This window comes from Hemiscyllium ocellatum, chromosome 47 (assembly GCF_020745735.1).
Source record: "Hemiscyllium ocellatum isolate sHemOce1 chromosome 47, sHemOce1.pat.X.cur, whole genome shotgun sequence".
Taxonomy (NCBI): Eukaryota; Metazoa; Chordata; class Chondrichthyes; order Orectolobiformes; family Hemiscylliidae; genus Hemiscyllium; species Hemiscyllium ocellatum.
The window spans coordinates 17,499,019-17,525,072 of record NC_083447.1 but is presented as its reverse complement, the minus strand read 5'-3'; the positions used below and the strand labels follow the sequence as shown (position 1 = coordinate 17,525,072).

Genomic DNA, 26,054 nt, shown 5'->3' with positions numbered 1-26,054 from the left:
AGGAAGTGGTGGGGGTTAGTATAATTGCAATATTTAAAAGGCATCTGGATGGGTATGAATAGGAAGGGTTTAGAGGGATATGGGCCAGGTACTGGCAGGTGGGATTAGATTGTGTTGGGATATCTGGTCGGCATGGACGAGTTGGACCGAAGGGTCTGTTGCCGTGCTGTACCTCTCTGTGACTCTATGCCTTCCTCCAGCTCACTTTGCATAAACTAACATTGTTCATCGACTTCCTAAGACTCAGTGAAGAGTTGGCAAAGATGCAGAGATCACTCAAAACCATGAATAAATGAGTGAAACAAAAACTGAAACTGCTGGAAAAGCTCAGCAGGTCTGGCAGCACCTGTGGAGAGAAATCAGAGTTAAAGTTTCGGGCCCAGTGACACTTGCTCAGAACTGGACTCAAAACGTTAACTCTGATTTCTCTCCAGATGCTGCCAGACCTGCTGAGCTTTTCCAGCAATTTCTGTTTTTGTTTATGAGTTATAGCTCTTTTTAATAAATGGAGTGATTTCTTTTGCACCTGTACATAAAACTCACGGCAGGTTAATCCTGGAACGTGCAACAAGAACGTCCCAATCGTGTCGTTCCATCCTGTGTAGATCTTCAGAAAATCCAGCACAAAAGTAGATGAAATTCTCTCCAACAAAAATATTTTCTATTCTCAAATGCAGTGTCTGGTTCGAATGAGGGACTTGAATCTCCAAATGTCTCCCATTGCATTTTACTTGTGCACATTCTCCATTGCCAGCTCAGCGTCAGGTTTAACACCATGGAATTTTAATGTCTGTTTAAAGATCTCATAGAATGTTGGAATTTTTTTTACAAATGTTTATAAAAATGAGCTTAAACATCAGCATTTAGCGTAGTTAAAATCTTCCACACCAGCTACATACCTGGGTCAGTCACTCAAGGTTTCCACATACAGCTATCTATACTCACCAACTGCATTAACACAGAGAGAGAGAGAGGCAGAAGGAGAGAGAGATGGAGAGAGATGGAGAGAGAGAAGGAGAGAGAGAGAGAGAGAGAGAGAGAGAGAAGGAGAGAGATCTAAGGGAGAGAATGCTCACTGAACTCACAAAAGTCTCAGGTGAATCTATGAGGTGATGTCCCAATCCAACTGAACCCACTTCTGCCAGTTCAGGACTGAGTCTTTTATCAGTCACTCTCGCTGCCACTTCCCTCATTTTCACTTGAATCTGTACCCTGTTCGCTGCCACTCTGTGCACCATGCTGGTTCTCATTGTCAGACTGCTCGCTGCCGCTGTTGGACGCACTCCTGCTGCGGCTCCTGCGCTCTTCCTCCTCGCTGTGCTGCTCGTCATCACTGCCACTCTCCTCTTGGCCGCTCTCATTCGGTTGGTCCTCATTGTCACTGTCATCATCACTGCCGAAGATCTCCTCCTCGTCCCGGGCCTCGCGGGCCTGTCGATCATCCCCACTATTACTCTCCGCGTCGCTGCCGCTCTTGTTGCTAGCTTTGTCCTCTTTGTCCTCTTCCCGTTCACTTTCACTGCCAGAGTGCTCGTCCGCACTGTCTGCCTTCTCACTGCCACTCTCTTTCTCTTTTTCATCTTCTAAAAGGGAGAAAAATGATTTGCATTTATATACTGCTATTCATGACAACCAGACATCATGAAGTGCTTCACAACCACTGAAGTAGTTTTGAAGTACAAACAGCAATGTGATAATGACCACATAATCTATTTCTGTATTGCTGATCATAGATTGCCGGTAGGCCATTTGACCCATCAAGTCCATACTAACCCTCTGGAGACCAACCCACCCACATCCAACCCCCTATCCTATTTTGGTACTGCTGCATTTTCCATGTCCAATCCACCTCACCTACTTACTTTTGGATTGTGGGAGGAAACCGTAGCACCTGGAGGAAACCCAGACAGACACCGTGCAAACTCCACACATACGATCACCAGAGGGTGGAATCAAATCCAGGGCTCTGGCACTGTGACACTGCAGTGCTAATTGCTGAGCCACCATGCTGGGCCCTGATGGAGGGTTAAATATTGGTAATGGCCAGAGGGACAACACCCCTGCCTTTCTTCACAGGCTGCAGTTTAATGTCTCAGGTGAAAGATGGCATCTTGATAACAGTGATACACTGCACTACAGCATCAGCTCTGATTTTGCACTCAAGCCCTGCAATGGGATTTGAACCTGGAAACTTGAGTCAGAGTTGCCAATTGAGACATGACAGGCAAAGAATCAGTCAGGCAGAGTTCAGACCTCAAGACAAGACATCATCTTCCCATACTAAGCACAGGTAATGATCCCTGCAGAGTCAGAGTTTAATAGTCCCCATAGATGCTTGAAGGATTGGGTCATTTGAATAACTAATTAGTCTTAGAGATGGTGAAACCATCACTGACTGTTGAAGAAACTTACCTGGTTTTGTAATGTCTTTTAGGAAAGGAGATCTGCTGTCCTGACCTGGTCTGGCCTGCATGCGCTACCAGATCTACAGCGACACAGTCAACTCTTAACTACCCTCTGAAATGGTTTAGTAAGCTGCTCCGCTGGGGCAATTAGGATCGGCAGCAAATGTTGGCTTGACCAGCAATGCCCATTAGCCATTAACAATTACTTTAAAAAAAAAACCCTCAGGGAAGGAGGGGAAAAGAGAGTCACATAAACTCCGGCACTGGGCTAGCATCAGGCACTAGAGGCTTGGGGCAGGGGAAAGAAACAACAACCCAGACTTGGGCCGTTAATGGGAGATATGGCAAATGGAATGGAGGCAGTAAGGTTACACAGTCAATGCTGGACAACTTCAATGGAGTGCAGGGAGAAGAGTCATGATGAGTTAATTACAAACCATGGGATTAGCTGAGACAGTTATTATCAACACACCATGTTGGGCATCAGCACCAAATCCTTATTCTGCCCTTAACCAACACATCCTTTCCAATCTTGTGGTCACCATGCTTCAGGAAGGATGGGAAGATCTTTGAGAGGGGGGGGGGGGGGGGGGGGGGGGGGGGCGGAAGAGGAGAGTTACCAGAATGGCTCCGAAGTTGAAAGTCCAGAACTAGAGGGCATAGGTTTAGGGTGAGAGGGGAAAGATATAAAAGAGACTTAAGGGGCAACTTTTTCACATAGAGGGTGGTATGTGTATGGAATGAGCTGCCAGAGGATGTGGTGGAGGCTGGTACAATTGCAACATTTAAGAGGCATTTGGATGGGTATGTGACTAGGAAGGGTTTGGAGGGATATGGGCTAGGTGCTGGCAGGTGGGACTAGGTTGGGTTGGGATACCTGGTTGGCATGGGCGGGTTGCACCGAAGGGTCTGTTTCCATGCTGTACATCTCTATGAATCTATATTCTCCTTTGACCAAAGGCATTTGAGGGAAGATCAGACAGAAATGTGGGGGATTAAATCAAGCTTTGATAAGGTAGATACAGGAAAGCTGTTTGCATTGGCTAATGGCACAATGGTGAGAGGACACAGATTTCAGATATTGGGCAAAATATACTAGGGTGGGAGGGATGTGTGGAGAAAAACTTCATTTAAACACAAAGAATGAAGTTTGAGATGATCAGGAAATGGGATGCATGCAGGAGTGATGATATACAAGGTGAGTTGATGGGGGTTGGTGATGAGACTGACAGGAGAAAGTTGCAAAGACTTGGAGAGTGAACATCTGGATCACAATTGCTTTATCGATACTTCCTAATTTTTATTAACAGGGCTGTAGAAAGGCCAAACTGGGAGCGAGCAATGAAGCAGAGTTGGGTGGGTGTGGTTGAATTGGTTTGGCAGGGATGGGAGTGGGAAGATTGGCTGTATGTTCACTAGTCAATATGAGGAAACTCAAGTTGGACAAATGTCGTTACCTGATCCTGGGATCTCTGCCCCTTGTTCCATTTCCTCTTCATCTTCTGGCTCGTGATTCTCCAGTTGAGCCCGCCTGGCTTCCTGTATGGGGACAGGACAAAAGCTATTCAGGTAACAATCAATGGTGCTAAGATTCTAATAGCAGAAGCCTCCAGCTATTAATTAACACTGCTTTGATTTTACAGGTTTCACTGATATCACTTCAAACTAATATATATGCAAATATTAAAGCACCGAAGTCATCTAGATTAGATCAGATTACTTACAGTGTGGAAACAGGCCCTTCGGCCCAACAAGTCCACACCGACCCTCGGAAGAGCAACCCACCCAGACCCCTTCACCTAACACTACAGACAATTTAGCATGGCCAATTCACCTAACCTGCACGTTTTTAGACTGCAGGAGGAAACCGGAGCACCCGGAGGAAACCCACGCAGACACGGGGACAATGTGCAAACTCCACACAGACAATTGCCTGAGGCGGGAATTGAACCCAGGTCTCTGGTGCTGTGACGCAGCAGTGCTAACCACTGAGCCACTGTGCTGCCCACGACGAGTCCACATCAATGTTTGCCCTCAACATACGTGGTCCCATCCCATTCCCGTATGCCTTTGTTCTTCAACCACCTGTCCAACACGTCTGTAATGCTGAAGCTCTCTCTCTCTCTGTCTCTGTCTCCATCTATCCACCAACTTGTTCTGCAGCCCCTCCAGACCCCATCATCAGCACCTAGACCATGGTTCCCCAGCTACAATCAGTTCTAAAGAAGGACCACGGGACTCAAAATGTTAACTAGGTAAAAACAAGGACTGCAGATGCTGGAAACCACAATCTAGATCTGAGTGGTGCTGGAAAAGCACAGCAGGTCAGGCAGCATCTGAGGAGCAGGAAAAATCGATGTTTCGGGCAAAAGCCCTTCATCAGGAATAGAGGCTCTATTCGTGATGAAGGGCTTTTGCCCGAAACGTCGATTTTTTCCTGCTCCTCAGGTGCTGCCTGACCTGCTGTGCTTTTCCAGCACCACTCTGATCTAGACTCAAAGTATTAACTGCTTTATCTTCACAGATGCTGCTAGTCCTGCTGAGTTTCTGCAGACAGATCTTTGGTTTTTTTTTTCGGTGAATCTATGGATATAGCAGCAAAAATCAGTCACGATCTTATGGAATGGCAGAGCAGGCTAGAGGAACTGAATGACCAACTCCTGATGATAATGCTTAAGTTTTATTTGGACAAAATGTTCCTTCAGCTTAATTACACAGGAGGGTCAAAGAAGAGCAAGAATCACATGAAGGGAGGGCATGGGCTGGTGAATAGGTATTGGGCACCAAACTGGCAACATTGGGCAATTCCATTCAAAGATATTAGCGGATCTCGTGTGGCACAGTCAGACGAAAGGGACTGGAGCTCAGGATAGGGAAAATAAACACACTGTTTACTCCTTACACTCACAGGGGTGTGGAGCACATTGCCCTGTAGGCAGGGAAGGCAGCCAGCAACAGTCTAGATGGAATGCGGCTGTGCAGTGGAAGTGATTGAGGCGCTGAGGGATTGGGTCTACTCGCCTGAGGAAGGACATTCTTGCTCTTGAGGGAGTCCAGTGAAGGGGTCACCAGCCTGACTCATGTGATGGCAGGACTGACATATGAAGAATCAAGATTAGAGTGGTGCTGGAAAAGCACAGCAGGTCAGGCAGCATCTGAAGAGCAGGGAATTGACGATTCGGGCAAGGAGCCCTTCATCAGGGATCCATCTGCAGTACTCACTTTTGCCCTGATGTATAAGAATGACTGGATTGCCTGTGCTTGTACTCATTGGAATTTACAAAAATAAGGTGGGGGGAAAAAAACAAGAGTCTCAGATACATAAAGTCCTGATGGGACTGAACAAGTTAAATGTGGAAAGAATGTTTCTGATTTTGGGGGAGGTCCAGAACTCGGGGTTACAGTCTGAGAGGAAGAGAGTTGTGAACCTGTGGAATTCTCTCCCATTGGAAGATGTTGGGGCCAGTTCATTAGATATATTTAAGAGGGAGCTGGACGTGGCCCTCGCAGTTAAAGCGATTGTGGGGTATGAAGAGGAAGTGGGAATGGGATACTGAAATTGCATACTCAGCCATGCATGAAGGGCTGAATGGCCTACTCCTGCACCGATTTTCTCTGCTTCTGTAGGAGGAGTGCTGCAGACAGACTGCTCTCAAGGATGCAGGGTCACCCATCTGTTACCTTTCAACACAGACTTCGCAACCTGTTGAATCATACCTCATGACAGTGTACATGGGAGGACAGAGGTCAATGAGGAGAGTGTATCTACCAAGAGGAAATCCCACTTTCACTGAAGATATACAGTCTGCAGTTTCTTGCTGACCTCCATCCTCGCTATGTTCACTATACTGTGGTAGCAGTCTACTTTTTTTTGTTGAAAAACAATCTCTGGTTTCACAATCTAATTGGGGATGGCCAACCATTCCAGAACAAAAAACTAAACCTAATAATGAAGCCGCGTCACTCGCATCAATGAAAATGACCCACATTCAGGAACTGGCAGGGAGCGGAACCTCAGGTTACAAATATTTCAAAACATATACAGAGGAACCTGGATTATCCGGTAAGACTGCAAGGTCCCGATGCTCGGCTCCGGGGTTTGATTATCCGGAATTTGATTAACCGAACGAAATACACCCCGCCCGTGTCCTTCGGGTAATCGAGGTTCCCCTGTATTGTATTTCAGAACAGCCAGCAGCTTCACCCACCTGTGCTTCCAGTTCCTTCTCATTCATGTCTCTGTGCTTTACCACAAGCACTGCGTTGGTGTTTGATTGAACTCCGTGACCTCCCTTTGCACGCCGCTTGCTCAGACGTACTCTATGGAAACAGATAAGACAGTTAGCTAGCTGGTTGTTGCAGGTATTAATGCTCCCCACGCACGATCCTGCAAATCAACTGGGAAGACAGTCACACTGACACCTGGGCCCTCGACCAGACCAACATCGAAGCACGAACTACCCTCGATCGGTTGCTATGGGCTGGTCGCGTCGGCCACATGACCGACATGAGACTCCCCAAGCAGAGGCTCTACTCCCAGCTTTGAGATGGCAGGGGAGTCCCAGGTGGATGCAGGAAATGTTTCAGGGATCTCCTCAAGATCTCACTGGTCAAGTGCAGCGTTCCCACGGACACTTGGGAATCAATGGTCAAAGACCGTTCAAAGTGGAGGAGGAACACCTGGGAAGGCGTCGAGAATTTTGAGACTTGTTGCCGGGAGTAAGCGGAAGCCAGGCTAAAAGACCATAAGGAGCACGCTGCCAGGCCAACACCCCACCCACCCCTTCTTGTGAACACCTTCTGCCCCAAGCGTAGTAGAGTCTGTGGAAGCCACATCGGCCTGTCCACCACAGACTCAGCCAGAGTGCGGAAGACGGTCATCCTTGTCTGTGAGGAATTGCCAATGATGATGAGTTGCAGGTACAGGTTACATGTGAACAGTACCTTGCCCATGAAATGACTTTAGCACAGAGAACACGTGTGTAAAGGAGAACAGGAGGGAGCCAAAGGCCAAGTCATGGGAGAGGAAGATGGTGCCTACTCCAAAACAGATTACAGTGGAACCTGTGCAAGGCAAGTGCAATTTCATGGAAAAAGCACTGGGAAAAGATATGAGATGGAGAGCTTAAATGGCAGCCCCCTGCATCTGGCAAGGTTAGAAAGCAACTCCTTGTTGCTGGTACGGTCAAGTGTGGATTGGATTGGGGATATTGACATGCCTGATGACAGTGAAAGGAGGCAGTTGGAATGAATGACAAGATGAGGAGGGGCTCCTTTGATGGGGAGTTCCTATGTATATGGGCTCTGTGAGGGATGAGCAAATGACCATTATCTGAGGTAGTGGTCAGGGACGGAGATGTGAGTAAATTAACAAAAGGTGCCTGCTGCTGCATTCTGGGATAGATGTCAACTCAGTGTCTGGCTGTGACACTGCCAACTCTCAGCTCACCTGGTCTCAAGTTCATTGTAGTAAACTCCGTCACCATCTCGGAAGATAAAGAAATAGTTTTCCTCATATCCTTTACTGGCTTTGTTCTTTACATTCCAGTTATACTCTCTGGATATTTTGTATTCATATCTGAAAAAGCAGAAACTCTCTGAGTATGGGACACAGGGTCACCTTACCTCACATCCATACACTTAGTGTTGCACACTGTAAATAACCCCCATGCTGTGCCTGCTCTCAGAGGGTCAGATGGGGATAGTAAAGAGAGAACCAACATGGTCTGGGAACGGTTCAAACAGCCACTTACGTATTTCAACACCCTCTGTGTAAAAGTGTACTCAAAATCAATACAGGCCCAAGCCTCATCTTTAGTAATTTCCTCATTTTCAGAATTTGCATTGTTTGAATTTGATGTCAAGTCTTACGGTGAATTCTAACCACAAGAGCAAGCCACCTGATGGATCATACAATGAGAGTTGCAGAAAAAAGTGACAGTGCAGGATAATGTTTTGGATGACAATAACTCAGGGGGTGACAGGAAGAGCACACAAAAATGTACATACACCAGCAAACAACGCCAGAGAAGGTGAAAACAGCGCAAAGACAGAATTCAAGACTTTTTTTTTCTCAGAATGCTGATAGCACTAGGGGGAAGGCGATGGCATAGTAGCATTATTACTAGACTGTTAATTCAGAGACCCAGATAATGTTCTGGGCACCCGGGTTCAAATCTGATGGTAGAATTAGAGTTCAATTTTTTAAAATAGTCTAGAATTAAGAGTCTAATGACGACCATGAAATCAATACCAATCTTTGGAAAAATCCACCTCGTTCACTAATGTCCTTTAGGGAGGGAAATTGCCACCTTTATCCGGTCTGGCCCACATGTGATTCCAGACCCACAACGATCTGGTGACTCTTAACTGCCCTTCGGGCAATTATGGACGGGCAATAAATGCTGCCCAGCCAGTGACACTCTCATCCATAAATGAATAAAATATGGATGGGTTAGACTGTGGTGTAACTGATCTAGTAATCCTGAACCCCAGGCCAAGATTCTGTAGATGCGAATTTGAGTCCCACCATGGAGGATGATGAAATTTGAGTTAATTTTAAAAAAGCTGAAATTAAAAGTTAGTTTAATGGCAACCATTGCTAACTGTCGTAAAAACCTATCTGATTTAACCGATGCCCTTTAGTGACAGAAATCCAGTAACCTAATATGTGACTCCAGACCCACAATGAAACGTAGTTGACTCTTAACTACTGAAATTGACGCAATAGGGTATCAGGGTGTGGGTCACAAATGCCAGCCTTGCCAGTGACTGAAATCAGTACAATAGTAAAAAATGATGCCAATTCACAAGGTAAAGACAGTTTCAGTGGAGATCAGAAATTACAAAGGAACAAAATTACTGGCAGAAGTAACATATATACCCCTTAACAGTACCTACAGACTATGACAGAGTATACCAGAGATTTGTAAGAAATATATTGCAAGAAATAGACTGCAATAATCATGATTTTCACATGAATTAGACAAATCAAATTGACAAAGGTAGTTGCAAAGTTGAATGCATAGGATACATTCGGAATGATATCTTAAGTGCTGAACATATAGAATATATTATTATTTTAGAAGCTGGGTTCTAACACAAAGTTTTTTTTTAGTTCTGTGAAGACGTTATTTTTCAAGCGCATTTACTGAGATATGGGTGAAAGCAGCATTTTCCAAAAATCATGTGACTTAAGCTAACTGGCGAAATACTTGCTAAAATGTTCACTAAGTTAACCTTTTATGACAGAGAGAGAAAAAGAGTGAAAGAAAGAGAGAGAGAAAGAGAAAGAGAGAGAAAAAAGAGAGAAAGAGAGATGGACAGGCAAGAGGAGATTTAGCAGCTTTAAAGCTGTCAGAGTAATTGGTAAAACCCTAACTTTCTTCCTTTTAGTTCAATGAGAGTTGTCATTGAGTTAACCCGTATTAGTGCGTCTCGGGGGAGAGACTAAAAGAATCACAGGAAGTTGGTGGAAAGAAATACTCAGGTTTTAAGCAAGAAATGAAAGAGTGAAGATGGGTGATACTTCACTGGGGTGGAGTGTCTTTCAGGGTATTGCTGGGGAAAATAACAATTGATTATTTTTCTGTTTGCTGCTTATAATAAGTTCTTTCTAAACTGTTTTAAAAATATAGCTGTGTGTGTTTTTTCTATTGTTTAGGGTTAATGAACTTTTACGCTTTAAAATACTTTGATCGCCTCTTGTAAATATATTCAGTGATAGACTATGAATGCAGAAAAAAAATTGCAAAAATGAAACTTATGATGTACCAAGCTAGGTTTCCCTCCAGGACACTCCTTGCTCAGTATTATCATCAGCTAAGATCATAACGTTTCAAACAATACATCTTGGGATCAAACATTTGGACCTGGTAATGTGTAATGAGACAGGGAGAGTTAAAGACTATTAGTAAAAAATTCTCAAGTTAAGAGTGATTTCACATCCAGTTTGAGTGTGAGAAGTATGGGTCCGAACTAGCAGATTAAAGTTAAGTAAAGGCAATTGCAAGGTATGAAGGTAGCTCTTTAAAGTCAACTGGGTAAATAGATTACAAGTAAAATAGCAGAAACAGTGGCATGATACATCTCATCGAGAACAAACACTTTACTGGGAAGATACACTACCTGTGGCTAACAAAGGAAATTAAGGGTGACATCAACTGAAAAGCTACAAAGCACGGTGGTAAGCCAGAAGACTGGGTAACATTTAGAAACCAGCAAAAGATTCACCAACAAAAAAAAGAGATGGAAGAATTGAAAACCAGCAAGACATGTAAAAAGACAATAAAAGCTATAAGTATTTACAGAGTAGCTAGTTATTATTGGCCCCAAAAGAATGAGACTGAGGAATTAACAATGGGAAACAAGGCAAGGACAGAGGGTTAAATAATTATTTCATATCTGTCCAAACAGTAGAAGATGGTATGGACGGAGTTTTATGTTTCATCTAATCTGTGCTGTACGGGAAATACTTAAATCAGCCACTTACTTATTTCAACACCCTCTGTCTAAACTGCTCAAATCAACACAGACTGTACTTCAGACTAGGGGATTTCCTCATCTTGAAAATTCTCTTGCGGCATACAGTGTGAAGTCTTTACTGTAAATTCTAAGCACAAAAACAGAAGGACCAGCTGTCTTACACATCCTCGGGCATGTAGTCAATGCATTCCTCGTTATCTCTCTTCCTTTTCCTTATGGTTTCCTCGTTTGGCAGGAAGTAAGCAACAAACTGGTTTCCTTCCTCATCCATCATACCTCTGGGGAGAGAGAGGAAGAGTTACATTTCAGCCTGGACCACATGGAACTTTCCAATTTAACACTGAAGTCAAGAGCTTAAAACTCAGAATCACTGCCGATATGGTCCTAGGTTGATAATTTTGTTACTTACCATTTACACCTCCTCAGGATAAACCTTTAATTTCTTTAAGCTGTTCCATGACCATTTCCTTTTGCATTACATCAAGATTATGTTTGTTGGTTAATCTTCACTGTAATTCATACCATCACCTAGATGTCTGGCTGCTGCCTTCACAACAACATAGGAGGTGAAAGGTCAAGGGGGTGCGAAGTTGACTGGTCAAGGAGGAGCGAAGGTAGCAGGAGCTGCAGGTGGTGAGATGGGCGAATAAGGCAACAGGGGGTGTGTATGCGTGTGGGACAATGAAAAGGGGCAAGAGAGGTGAGGAGAGCAGAAGGCACGCCGGGGTGGGGGAGGTAAAGTAGAGGGCGTGGTGATGCGGTGTGTGGGAAGAACCAGGAGTAGAAGGCAACAAAGTGGGGCAGGATAGATGATGGGGACAAAATAGATGGGAGGGGGGGGGATTTTGGACAGTCGGAGGGGTTTAAAGGGGGTGGCAGACTGGATGAAAAGGTGTAGGAACAAGCTGTGTTTACCTGTCACACCCTGCCAAGAAGAACACTCGGAGTTCCCTTGTGCTGATCTGGGTAGGTCCCTTAAAATATAGGGTAGAGGGGTGGGATGCTCTTTGGAGGGTCAGCATGGACCCGACGGGCTGAATGGCCTGCTTCCACACTGTAGGAATTCTATGAATTTACTCTCTTCCTGATAACCAGTCTAGCTCTTGGAGGGGGCTAAATGGCAACTCCCTCCCACAGACAGTTTCAGAACTACTGGCTGGAACTACCTCATGGTTCAAAGACACATGGTTCCCAAATTCACACTCAACCAAGTGCAGACATTTGCTGTACCAGGCCCACTCTCTGGTACTCATGCACTCCAAGACACTATGTTCGGAAAGAATGCACTTGATTTGCATCTGAAGGACAGTTTGCACCAGGTAATCTATTTTACAGAGGGACCACGCACTCTTAAAATATTACTCGATTAGATTAGTTTCCCTACAGTAAGTAAACAGGCTCTTCAGCCCAACAAGTCCATACTGAACCTCCAAAGAGTAACTCGCCAGACCCACCTGCCTTGTGCAGATAGGGTTTGAATCTGCCCTCTGGAATCTCTTGTTCTATGGTTCTGGGCATGGTGACGTCTGCTGACATTGTCTAATTTCTTTGGAATCCCATAAACCTCAGCTCACAAGCTTGTTTACACTCATCTAATGCCTTTATTCATTCAATCCACTTTAATGTGATACCACTTTTCCTCATGGCCATAAATGATTTCTCAATGTTGTTTCTCAGCCCAGCTCCACCATCATTTGAAAGCCAATTGTTGCATATTAAATAACTTTAACATGGTATCTCCCAGTTAGAACTCATGAAGCTCAGAGACTCGTAACCTCGATACATTAATACCAACAAGTACTGGCTCCCTGGTTTTTTCACCATCAGTGAGTCAGAGAACCTCACCTGATCATAGCTTGAGACATCATCTCCACAGCACCTGGGCCGGCAATCTCTTTGGGTGCTGGGTCAGAGTCGAATATGACCTGTGCACATGGGTTAATCCACATCTATGGAAATGAGAAGGAGTTGAAGACTTGAAATCATCCTCTACAAAAGTGCTTCTCAAACATTTGTTCTGCTGTGACCCATTTTAAAGCATCACGCTTGAAAGTTAGAGAGAAAATTAGGTGCCAGGGTTCAAACAGCAAGGATACAGGCGCAAAAAACCGAGACACTTACCTTTCGTAGCTTCCACTGGTGTCAGTGATCATGTCTAAATCACACCCACCTCAAATTAGAGTTTTTGTTGCACAGTGCTATTGCTGCCATAGAGACAGAAGAAGGCAGGTGGTGCTGGAGGGTTGCTTTTCAGACTGGAGGCTTGTGACTAACAGTGTGCCACAAGGACCGGTGCTGGGTCCACTGCTTTTTGTCATTTATGTAAATGATTTGGACTTGAACTTAGGATATATGTAAGCTTGCAGATGACACTAAAATTGGAGGTGCAGTGGACAGCAAAGAAGATTACCTCAGAGTACAATGGGATCTTGATCAGATGGGCCAATGGACTGAGAAGTGGCAGATGGAGTTTAATTTAGATAAATGTGAGGTGTTGTATTTTGGAAAGGCAAATCAGGGCAAAACTTATACAGTTAAGGTAAGGTCCTGGGGTGTGCTGCTAAAAAAAAAAGACCTTGGAGTGCAGGTTCTTAGCTCCTTGAAAGTGGAGTCGCAGATAGATAGGATAGTGAAGGTGGTGTTTGGTATGCATTGAGTATTGGGGTTGGGAGGTCATATTGCGACTGTACAGGACATTGGTTAGGCCACTATTGGAATATTGCATGCAATTCTGGTCTCCCTGCTATAGGAAGGATTCAGAAAAGATTAACAAGGATGTTGCCACGGTTGGAGGGTCTGAGCTATAGGGAGAGGCTGAATAGGCTAGTGCTGTTTTCCCTAGAATGTCGGAGGCTGAGGGGTGACCTTATAGAGGTTTATAAAATCATGAGGGACATGGTTAGGGTAAAGGAACAAGGTCCTTTCACCAGGTCCAAAACTACAGGGAATAGGTTTAAGATGAGGGGGGAAAAGATTTAAAAGGGACATCAGGGGCAACTCTTTCATGTAGAGGAGGTGTTTGTATGGAATGAGTTGCCAGAGGAAATGGTGGAGGTTGGTACAATTACAACGTTTAAAAGACATCTGGAGGAGTATATGAATAGGAAGGGTTTAGACTGATATGAGCCAACTGCTGGCAAACAGGGATAGATTTATTTAGGATATCTGCATGAGATGGATCGAAGGGTCTGTTTCCGTGCAATTTATCTCTGACTCTATAGAGATTGGCACTCCAAATATTCATCTCATGATTCTAGTGGTGGTCCTAAGCCAACGTTCAGGAACCCTGAACAAACTAAACACTGCAGGATTGCTGGCACTTATAAAAAATGGGCTTCAATCACTATGTAAAGTGCTGGGAGGTTCTGATTGGATGTTTCAGTAGATCACTGGACTCCTAAATCTTCAACTTGGGAGTGACCAACCAAAAAAACATATTTACACTGTTGCAGATCACATAACCTCCCATGCGATGTGTTCTTGACCAAGTGTCAGCTTTATTCAATGGATTCAAGCCCCATTTCAGGACCTCAAATATAATCTCAGCTTGGTGGGGCCGGGGTGCAAAGAGAAATATGAAGGTCTAATACATACGGGAGAGAAAGAAACAAAGCATTCAGATCAACGGAGAAACGACACTGGTGAATATACAAAGCAAAATCTCTGAGTTAGTAGAGAGAAAGGTGGATAATGGCATGCAGCTTATAAACCATCAGGGTGACAAAATGGAATCACAAATGTTAAGCATGGAAGAAGGCCCCTCACATCTTTATTAAAAGATTCCCAAACCTTTTTGTTATTCACTCAATGGGATGTGGGCTTCTCTGGCTAGGGCAGCATTTACTGCCCATCCCTAAATTCCCCAGAGAGCAACACGTTGTTGTGAGTCTGGAATTACATGGAAGCCAGACCAGGTAAGCCTGGCAGTTTTCTTCCCTCAAACGCATTAGTGAACCAGATGGGTTTTTCCCGACAATCAGCAATGGTTCCATGGTCATTATCAGACCCTTAATTCCAGATTCTTCACTGAGTTCAAATTCTACCATCTGCCAGGTCCCCAGAACATCTGTTGAGTTTCTGGATGAAACGTCCAGTGATTATACAACTAGGCTATTGCCTCCCCTAAACTAACACCGTTACCACTCTCTCCTAGACCTTATGATGTAGCAAATATAGATTTTCAAAACATGGTTGGCAAGATTTCTCACAAAAATTTTCTTAGGAAAAAAACCATGCCAAAGAACAAATGGAAATGTAATTGATTAAACAGACCGTTGGTCATTCAACAAGCAACAGAGTTCATGAAATTAGGTACCACCCATGAATAGCATCAGTCCTCATTAATCTAACTGCTTAGCTCCGTCACCAAAGTCCTGTATCAAACCCAAACTAATCCCATTGCTCTGGACTCTCCTGACAGCCCTGTTACAATCCAAATTAGACACACTGCCCCACCAGTCACCCCTCAACAACTCTAGGCCTATCTGCCACTGCTTCAAATACTTGGTCTTGAGAGATTAACTGAGTTTCAGAAGACAATCAGGAAGATTTCTCTCACAAGAAAGTTGTCCAAGGAGTTTGAGCATATGGAACAAGAGGAATCAGAGACGCAGGAACAGAAAGCTGGCTGCTTGCCAGAAAAGAGATTATGGTGCTGCTTGTGAATGGGGATGTGGAAAGATGTTTTGATGCAGAAACTGGCAGCAATGTGGACCTTGCTGTCTATGAGGGTGGTGGAAGCGGAGACAATTGATTCAAAAGGAACTTGGACGGGCACTTGAGAGAAATGAGCTTGTGGGCTCCCCGATCAGAGCAAGGAAATGGGAGCAACAGGTTAGCTTCAGAGTGCTGGCATAAATGTGATGGCCCAAATGGCCTCCTTCTGTGGTGCAGCTGATTCTATGACCCCAGGCGTCAGCCTTAGCCCACATCAGCAACTTGGCTGTTGGCATATGGAGAACAATCTCAAAACATGTTGATGATGGCTGGCGCCATTTATTTTCTGATGATAATCTCCTCTATCTCTCCGGCACACCACTCTGTCAGAACCAACTGGACAAAGTCTCAAATGGAGACAGGCCACTGGGACACAATAACGTTCCAAGATCATGTGCCAACCATTGGAAAAGCTACATCCACAGCCCTTACCTTAAAATCAGGAAACACAGGCATGACTTCCACAGGGGTAACCCGAGGCTTGCTGTAATGTTGAGTAACCTAGAGGATGCAGAGAGAGAGAGAGAGAGAGAGAGAGAGACAACAGGGTTCAACAACAAATCACCTCTCTGGCTACAAAGTATTGCTGTTGGGCCATTCAACCCTCAGCAAGAATGTCAGCCCATGAACCAAGGAGTAGAAAGCTCCAAGTTGAACCTTTAACCCGATCTGCCTTCAATAACTGCTGCCATTTGTTGTGACTTGGTTTGGGGAGGTATCATTTTTATCTGTTCATGGGGTCTGGGTCTTAGTAGCAAGCCCTGCCCTTTACTGCTCTTAAGAAAGAATCAGTGAGCCACGTTCCTGAAGACAATCAAGCAATTACCAGTCAACCACATTGCTGAGAGTCTAGAGACACGTGAACCAGACCAGGTAAGGACGGCAGATTTCCCTCACTGTCGGACGCATCCCGTGAAAGACTCAAGAAGAAAAACAATGTTTAGTCCAGTCCTCTAGATCACCAGATGAACAACATCACAATCATGTTTCCATGCTGTACATGGGGTAAAAAATGAGGTCTGCAGATGCTGGAGATCAGAGCTGAAAATGTGTTGCTGGTTAAAGCACAGCAGGTCAGGCAGCATCCAAGGAACAGGAAATTCGACGTTTCGGGCATAAGCCCTTCATCAGGAATGAGGATGACTCTATTTGTCACACTCACTCAGGAAACAGTCAACAGATGGTTTATTCCCCAAGGAGAACAACAAGAATATCCTTCACTTCAAAAGCTGCAAATCTTTGGAATGGAGTCAACCAGAGAGGTAGTGAAGGCGTTATCAGCGACTATATTTAACACTGGGATGGACAAATAATCTCACATTTCAGGGGATATAGTCATTTAAGAGACATCGGGAAAGTGAGTTGAAAACCAAGAAGAGGCATGATTATAATGTATAGTGGAGCAGGCCTGACGGGCTGAACTCTGTGTTTTTGTGTAACATCCTTTCAGAGATATACAACAAACCCCGTTGTACATGGCATTGTATGAAGTGGCATCCTAGACAAACCAGTCGCAATGATATAGCGGAGATACCAGATGTTTACTGTACTATCCCATTCGATTGTGCTGTCCATGTAGTTGGACGGACGGATGGGGACACGGACACACACACACACACACATAATCCTATGGTCAATTTAGCACATCTTTGGACTGTAGGAGGAAATTGGAGCACCCTGACAAAACCCACACAAACATGGGGAGAACGTGCAAATTCCACACAGTCGCCAGAGGGTGGAATCGAACCCAGGTTGCTGGCACTGAGGCAGCAGTGCTAACTGCTGAGCCAGTGTGCTACCTTGTCAGTTGAAGGTGTGATTGAGAAGGGTCTCTGCTAGTAAGTTTTATTTTAGGCAAAGTTGCATTATTACATTCCTGGTCCCATAGGTGCTGGTTAATAGTTTGAATACTCTCTTACAGGGAGGGCTTTTTAATTTGGTATACCCATGAGCATGGAAAAGAACAAAGGTAGAGTTTAGGAAAACAACTGGGTGATATAACTGATGTGATGCAGGGAGGTGCAATGGGACAGCAACCCTCAGGTTGCAGGAGAGTGGTGGTCCAAACCCACATCTGAATGGGATCTGTTCCCATTGGTTGGAATTATTTTTATTACCTCTTTATTCGCATCCACGAATGTCTTTTCGATTGCTGCGATCTGGCTGTCTCTGTCTTTGTAAATCTCCTCCTCGGTGAACTGCTGTTTGACAGACACACCGATTCTGATTTTGGAGAGAGAGGTTTTAAAGAGAAGACTTTCACAGAACTGGTGCAAGTTACACCCCGAAGCACAGAAACAACATCAATACTACATACAGCTCCTGTCCAATTCTCAATAAAAAGCACTGTGCAGGTCTAAACTATAACTGCAAGTGAGTTTGCAATATTCTGCAGCACAATGGAATAACAGTGGCTTTAGGACACGTCATTCAGCCTGGTAACTTGCAGAATTGAACTCAGTCCCTAACAGCCTGTGTTCAAAATCTGACACAGTAGCAGGGATCTCAGAGAAACAAAACTGAACGTGGTAACTACAGAACTACCGGAGGGAGCTGCTGTTTTCCTGCCTTCAGGAAGAAACCAGTGAGCACTGGAAATATTGGTGAGGGAAAACCTGCCACATGGGACTGGCTGCTCAGATTCAGAACATTCCGGAGCCCCTGTCTGTTATTACCTCCCCTGCTGCTTCTCTGATTCCATCTCACTAAAGTGAATTTAATTCTTTTAAAAATTCTTTCATGGGCGTTGCTGGTGAGGCCCAGCATTTACTGCCCATCCCTGATTGCTCAGACAGCAGTTAAGAGTGAACCACATAGCTGTCTGTGGGTCTGGAGTCACATGTAGGCCAGACCAGGTGAGGATGACAGATTTCCTTCCTTAAAAAGACACTAGCAAAACAGATGGGTTTTTCTGACAATCAACCCAGGGTCATCATTAAGACTCTTAATTCCAGATTTTCTTTTTATTGTGTTCAAAGTCCACCGCCTACCATGATGGGATTTGAACCCGGGTCCCTAGAACATTACCTGGGTCTCTAGATGAATCTAGTCTAGCGATAATACCACTAGGCCCCCCGAACTTATATTCACTTTAAAATGATTTAAAGGCAACATTTTAATTGACATCTCTTGACACTCAGTCAACTGTAAGAAAAGGCAAAGCCTCAATCTGAGGGAGGCCTCCCTAATATAAAATTACACCCCTCGCAAACATTCTACAAGAGTTATAGTCCCATGCCACTTACTTGACTTCTGGCTTCTCGTTGGAGATGCCGTATCGGTTGAATTCGGTGGAGATGTATTCAGTTTTTCTCATCCATGGCACCACCTTTGCATGTTGCTGTGACCTGAACCGAAAGATGCACAGTTTATAACACAAAGGGAACACTGCTCAATTACAACTAGCTCTAGGTCACCCCCACACAACCCCACCCCAGTTATTCTTGTTGAATCCTGTGCCCCCCAAAACCCAGTCATCTCCAACTGTCCCACCATCCCGGTTACTCCTAGCTTGCACCAATGGGGCTCTGATCATTCCTAGCCAGCACCAACTTGGCCCCTGTCACGCATGACCAGCACTGACTGTCTCCTGATAATTCTTGTGAATTTGACAATTCCCCGGTCCTCGCCAGTGTTATACCGTCAGAGTCATACAGCACAGCAACAGGCCCTTTGGTCCATGCTGCCCACACCAAACTAGTCACATTTGCCTGCGTACAGCCCATATCCTTCTAAACCATTCCTATTCGTGTATCTATCTAAAATGTTGTAACTGTACCTACACCCACCATTCTGACTAGCAGTTCATTCCACATACAAACCACACTCTGCATGAAACTGTTGCCCTTCAGGTCTCTTGTAAATCTTTCTCCTCTCACTTTAAAAACATGCCTGCTGGTTTTGAATTCCCCCACCCAAGGGAAGACCTTTGCTATTCACCTTATCTATGCCCTTCATGATTTTATAAACCTCTATAAGGTAACCACTCAACCTCCTACATTCCAATAAAACAAGTCCCAGCCTCTCTTTATAACTCAAACTCTCCAGTTCCGACAACATCCTGGTAAATCTTCTCTGACCCCTCTCCAATTTAATAATATCCTTCCAAGAGCAGGGTGACCAGGACTACATACAGTGCACCTGAAGAGGCTTAACCAGCGACTTGTACAACCTCAACATACCATCCCCATTCCTATACTCAAAGGCCTAAGAAAGGAAGGAAAGCATGTTAAGTACCTTCTCAATCATCCTGTCTATCTGTGATGAAACTTTCAAAGAATTATGTACCTGAACCCCTAGGTCACTCTGTCTGACACGTCCCAGGGCCCTACCATTAACTGTGTAAGTACAAGATACCATGGAAGAACTGTAAAAAAACACTACATCGGACAACCTAACACCAGGATACATGAACACCAACTGGCCACCAAAAGACCGACCCACTATCACTAGCTTCTACACACACAGACAAAGAAAGACACCACTTTAACTGGGACAACACACACACCCTAGGACAGGCAAAACAAAAACACGCACTAGAATTCTTAGAGGCCTGGCATTCTAACCAGAACTCCATCAAAAAACACATCAATTTAGATCCTATCTACCTTCCCTTGAAAAAAAGAACCAGAAATGACATCACCCACTTTAAAAAGAAACCAAGACTTATAAATAGAGAGGCGGGACATACCACCCAGCGCTTCACCAGAGACTCTCACTGATGATGTTACCTAGTCATGGTGACGAAACGTCTGAAAGCAAACCTTCAAGCTCAGCGAGTGAACTTACAGATGTACAAGCTCAGCCCTTGTTTGTTTTACCAAAATGCAATACCTCCCATTTATCCAAATTAAACTCCACCTGCCACTCCTCAACCGAGTGACCCAATTGATCAAGATCCCTTTGTAATCTTAGATAATCTTCTTCACTGGCGACTGTGCGACCAATTTTGGTGCCAACTGCAAACTTACTAACAATGCCTCCTATATTCTCATCCAAACCGTTTATAAAAATGACAAACAAAAGTGGACCCAGCGCCAATTCCTGTGGTGGTCATGAACCTCGAGTCCAAATATCAACCCTCCACCACCACCCTGTGTGCCCGACCGTCAAGCCAATTTTGTATTCAATTGGCAAGTTCTCGGAATCCCACGTGAGCTAACTTTACTAATTAGTTTACCATGCAGAACCTTGTTTTACTAAAGTCCAATGTCAACTGCTCTGCCCTCAATAAGCTTTTTGGTTACATCCTGAAAAAACTCAATCAAGGTTGTGAGAGATGATTTCCCATGCACAAAGTCTTGCTGGCCAATATTAATCAGCCCTTGCCTCTCCAAATGCATGTATATCTTATCTCTGAAAATCTCCTCCAACAATTTACCTACCACTGATTTTAGACTCTGATCTATAATCCACAGGTTTCTCCTTACAGCTGTTCTTTAATAATGGCACAACATTAGCCCACGCTCCAGTTCTCCAACACTACTCCTGTGGCTGTAGATGACATAAATCTCTCTGCTAGGGGCTCTGCAATTTCTTTCCTGACTTCCCACAACGTCCTGGGATACATTTGATCAAGTATCAGAGATATAATCACCTTTATGATTTTTAAGATCCCCAGCTCTTGTGTGATCCAGACTGATTTCAAGACATCAATATTTATTTCCCCAAAATTCCTAGCCTCCATTGCTTCTAGCTGTCTCCTGAATAGTCTTGGCCAGTATTGGTAATGCCCCGGACACCCATGGTCAGCATTGAGTGCTGTCACACCACTCTCCCACACCTACAGACTTTATGTCCAACCAACACTGCCTGGTAGCCCCTTGTTAAGTGCAACCGATACCTCCCTATGGTCATTCATAACCGGCAATGAACATGCCCTTCTGTCACTCTCATCCACTGTTGACTGTCTGTGCTCAGTCACTCCTAGTCAATGCCAACAGGCACCCAGTTGCTCCCAGCTAATGCTACAGATGGATTTCTGATCACTCACCGTTTTGAACTCGATGGTGCCTGAATTTCTTCTTCAAGTAGCTTCTCGTCTGCAATATCAAGGATGACTGTGGAGAGGAAGTGACATCATCAGAGGACAGCAGTGCTGGTCAAACACCAGGGAGCTAAAGCATTCAGAATAATGGGGAAAACAAGCGCTACACTTAAATTGGCCAAGACTTGATGTGCAACTGGAAAAGGGATGGCACTCCAGGTTTGTTTCTGCCAGTCAGCTCAGAACGAAGGAGGGTTGGACAAACTGGGCTTGTATCCACCGGAGTTGGAAGAAAAAGAGGTGACTTGATTGCAACATACAAGACGATGGGGTGTCTCAACAGCGTGCAGAGGGAAAGATTGCTTCCTGATGTGGGAGAACCTAGAACCAAGGGTCAATGTTTTTAAAAAAAAAGGGGGTGGGTCACCCATTTAAAGTTAAAAATCACACAACACCAGGTTATAGTCCAACAGGTTTATTTGGAAGCACTAACTTTTGGAGCGCTGCTCCTTCATCAGGTGGTTGTGGATTAGCGCTCCAAAAGTTAGTGCTTCCAGATAAACCTGTTGACCATAACGTGGTATTGTGTAATTTTTAACTTTGTACACTCCAGTCCAACACCAGCACCTCCAAACCATGTCACCCCTTTAAGACAGAGATCAGGAAAACCAGGCAGTGGAAGTTGCATCATTGAACCTTTTTAAGGCAGAGGTAGATGGATTCATGCTGAGCAAGGTGGTGATAGGTTTTCAGGGTTGGCAGGAATGTGGAGTCATCTGATCAGCCTTGATCTTACTGCATGGCAGAGCAAACTCAAAGGGCTAAATAGCTACTCCTGCTTCCAATTGGTATGACGCAGCAAAGACTAATTTCACAATTGTGCAGGGTCACAGTCACGTGGCATTAAAGGTTGAACATTACACTGGCTGACTGACAATGGCGCAGGTCTGTCCAAAAACAACACAGCTTTGATCTGATAATTTATGAGTGTAAAATATGTTTTCTTTTCTACTATAAAAAGAAAAAAGTAAGATCTATGCAGATTCCCTAGCTCATGCTGCATATTGTTTAAGTTCAACCATTGCGTAGCTAACATTCATGACATTTCCCAAGGAACCTTCAAGTAATAAGTGAAAACAGAATTATTAAATATCACCACTTTGCTAAATTATTCTGTCTAATCCTCTATAGTTTACTCCAGCCTGCGTGTGTGTAATTAAAAGTTTGGACACAGTCGGAGCGTGGTGCTCCCAGCTTACAGGATACTACGACATCCCCACGTGAACAGAAAGATTTAGTCGGAATATCACGAACAATTTATAACCACTGGGTAACAGTCAGCTCCCTGCTTCCATCAGGCACAGAAAGACCCAGCTTTCAGATTACAAGGGATGCAATCTGCTTGTAAGAATGCTTATAGTGCAAATAAACATGCAATCGGCCTAGAGTTTAAAGAAATTGAATTACAGTTTAGGGGAATGAGAGATGACCTTATTCAAACATGAATCTTGAGGGGATTTAATGAGGCAATGTGGAGAGGATGCTTCCCCTTATTTCATTAGTGGTGGTGGGAAAGAGCCTAGATCCAGGAGGAACAGTTTGAAAATTAACAGTCTCCTTAGTGAGTTCTGAAAAGATTTATAGCTCAGGTGGAGGTTGCGAATGTAGGTTTGCTTGCTGAGCTGGAAGGTTCATTTTCAGACGTTTCCTTGGAAACTCAAACATATAAATAGAAAGCGGGTTACACCACTAGTGCTTCATTCGGAGGCTCACTGAAGATGTTACCTAATATGGTGACGGAACATCTGAAAATGAATCTTCCAGCTCAGCGAGCAAACCTAGATCTAGGATTCTCCTTTTTAATGCTAAGGTAAGGATTTTTCTTTTCTTCTCAGAAGGTCAGTCTGTGGAATTCTCTTTCCCAGATGACAATGGAGGCCGGTTCATGAAATATATTCAAGGTTGAGGCAGACAGCTTTTTTTAATCAACGGAGTCAAAGGTGATGGGACATGAACAGGAGGCAGACTTGATGAAGGGCTTTTGCCCGAAACCTCAATTTTACCTCTCCTTGGATGCTGCCTGAACTGCTGTGCTCTTCCAGCACCACTAATCCAGAATCTGGTTTCCAGCATCTACAGTCATTGTTTTTACCTTTTAGACTTGAGGTTATGATCAAATCCATCATTTAGCAGAGCAGAATTGAAGGGCTGAATGGTCTACTTAGATTCCTAATTGTTTCAGTGCAAGAACCTCAAAGTAGAATAGTGAATGACTGCTGCCAGAGAGTGGGAGCCAGAGGACTAAGTGCAAGGACAGAGGGGATCAGGGACAACAGCGTGATGACAGGAACAATTCAGAACTTAATAAACATATCACTAAAGCAGCTGAGTTACACGGAACAGAGTGTTGAAGTAGACCTTACCATTGTTATCAATCCGGTATGTATCAGGATTGATGAGGTCAATCACGACTCCCAGATCTGGTTCTGTTAACAATTCGTGTTTGTGTTGTTTCTCAAGAGAGGTAGCTTTATACTGTACAAATCTGTGGAAATATGCAAGAAAAGAGAGTTCAGAGTTACAACAAAATTGCAAAAGAGACAATCTATTCAAGTCTGCAGTGATTCTTCTAAAGATAAATTCCTCCATCCATATTAAATTCTTTTTAAACACTACTATCAAATCTGTATCATCTCTCTATCAGGTAATGCATTCTAAATCCTCATGCAAGGAAGTTTTTCCTGGTCCTGCTGTCAGATATGCTGAGCTTTTCCACCACTCTATCTTCATTTCAAATCTCCAGCACACACAGGGATTTTTTAATATTTTATGTTCTCTGGAGGACTATTAGCTTCTTACACAATGGCTACTCCCATGTTAGAGTAGAAACTGTCAGCCATTGTAGGCATCCTCTTTCAAGTGAGAAATTACAACTAAAGTCCTGAGTGTGGCCAACTAGAGCCAACTTTTCAGGTCCTTGGAAAATGCCAGCTCGGACCAACGTCGAGGGAGTACCCTAACAGAGATTAGAACATTTCGTAAACACTGACACATATTGTTGAAATGTCCAGAATCCAAGAGACCCATGATCACCAGGCAAGCCACTATCATCTGAAACATGGATTGGTCAGAGCCATCATTACACAGGGCACAGTCTGAGAAGGAGGGCCAGACTGTTCAGGAGAAATATTGGGAAGCACTTCTGCACACAAACGGTGGTACAGACTATATGATAATAACAGCAAACTTCGGCCTATCGATTTCTGCTCTACCATTCGAGCATGGCTGATTGGTGTTGAGAAACCTTTCACCTACTTTCTCCCAAAAACCCTGAATAAATCTGCCTGAATAAATCCTCTTCATTTCAGTTTTAAAGGATCACCCTTCATTTTGAAGCTAAGCCTTCTTTGACTAGTGGAAACATCTTGTCCACATCCACTCTACCCAGAACTCTTATATTCTTTAAGTATCAATCAGTTCCCCCCTCATCCTTCTAATCTCCATCGAGTAAAAACCTAGAGTCCACACCCCCCTTCATAGGACAAGTCCTTCATTGCAGTGATTATTCTTGCAAATCTCCTCTGGACCCCCTTCAAGGCCAGCACATTCTTCCCTAAATATGGGGCCCAAAACTGTGCACAATATTCCAAAAGCAGCCTGACTCAAGGCTTATACAGCCTCAGCAGTACATCCCTGCTCTTGTATTCTAGCTCTCTTGAAATGAATGCTAACATTGTATGCGCCTTCCTAACTGCCAGCTGAGCCTGTGGTTAACCTTAAGAGAATCCTGAACCAGATGCTGAAGTGCCTTTGTGCTTCGGATTTCTAAAGCCTTTCCCCATTTAAAAAATAGTCTATGCTCCTAAGCTTCCTAAAATAAATACATAACCTCACACTTGCCCACATTGTATTCCATTTGCCACTTCTTTGCCCACTCTTCTACCATGCCCAAGTCCTTCTGCAGCCTCCCCGCCTCTTCAGCACTGCCTGCCCCCCCGTCCATCATTGTCTCATCTGTAAATTTAACAACAATGCCCTCAGTTCCTTTGGCCAGATCGTTAATGGATAAAGTGAAGAGATCCCTGCGGAACTCCTTTGGCTGCCATCCTGAACGAGACCCCTTCATACACACACGCTGTCTTCTGCCAGTCAGCCAATTCCCTATCCATGCCCCTCACGTTATGAGCTCTTTTCCTACTTTGCAGCCTTCTGTGTGGCACCTTGTCTAAGGCCTTCTGGAAATTCACGTGGATACGCTGACCGGTTCTTCTTTGTTTGACTTGCTTGTTACCTTCTCAGAGAACCCTAATAGATTTGTCAAGCATGACCTCCCCTTGATGAAGTTGTGCTGACTCAGCCTTATTTGACCATGCACACCCAAGTACTCCACAATCTCAACTTTAATAATGGACTCCAAAATCTTACCAACAACCAAGGTCAGGCCAACTGGCCTACAATTCCTC

General features: G+C 44.3%; 1 protein-coding gene across 1 annotated transcript in view; it reads right to left on the bottom strand.

The window, feature by feature from the left end:
- Positions 1-711: 711 nt before the first annotated feature.
- Positions 712-26,054, bottom strand: part of paf1 (PAF1 homolog, Paf1/RNA polymerase II complex component) — a 38,194-nt gene continuing 12,851 nt past the window's right edge. Inside the window, exons 4-14 of the mRNA XM_060856247.1 lie at positions 24,015-24,136; positions 21,598-21,664; positions 18,851-18,952; positions 17,723-17,828; positions 16,038-16,106; positions 12,735-12,838; positions 11,051-11,167; positions 7,855-7,983; positions 6,614-6,725; positions 3,863-3,944; positions 712-1,583 (exon numbers count right to left, since the gene is read on the bottom strand). Of these exons, the coding sequence (XP_060712230.1) occupies positions 1,165-1,583; positions 3,863-3,944; positions 6,614-6,725; positions 7,855-7,983; positions 11,051-11,167; positions 12,735-12,838; positions 16,038-16,106; positions 17,723-17,828; positions 18,851-18,952; positions 21,598-21,664; positions 24,015-24,136 (1,429 nt within the window). The 3' untranslated portion in view covers positions 712-1,164. The remainder of the gene's footprint in view (positions 1,584-3,862; positions 3,945-6,613; positions 6,726-7,854; positions 7,984-11,050; positions 11,168-12,734; positions 12,839-16,037; positions 16,107-17,722; positions 17,829-18,850; positions 18,953-21,597; positions 21,665-24,014; positions 24,137-26,054) is intronic.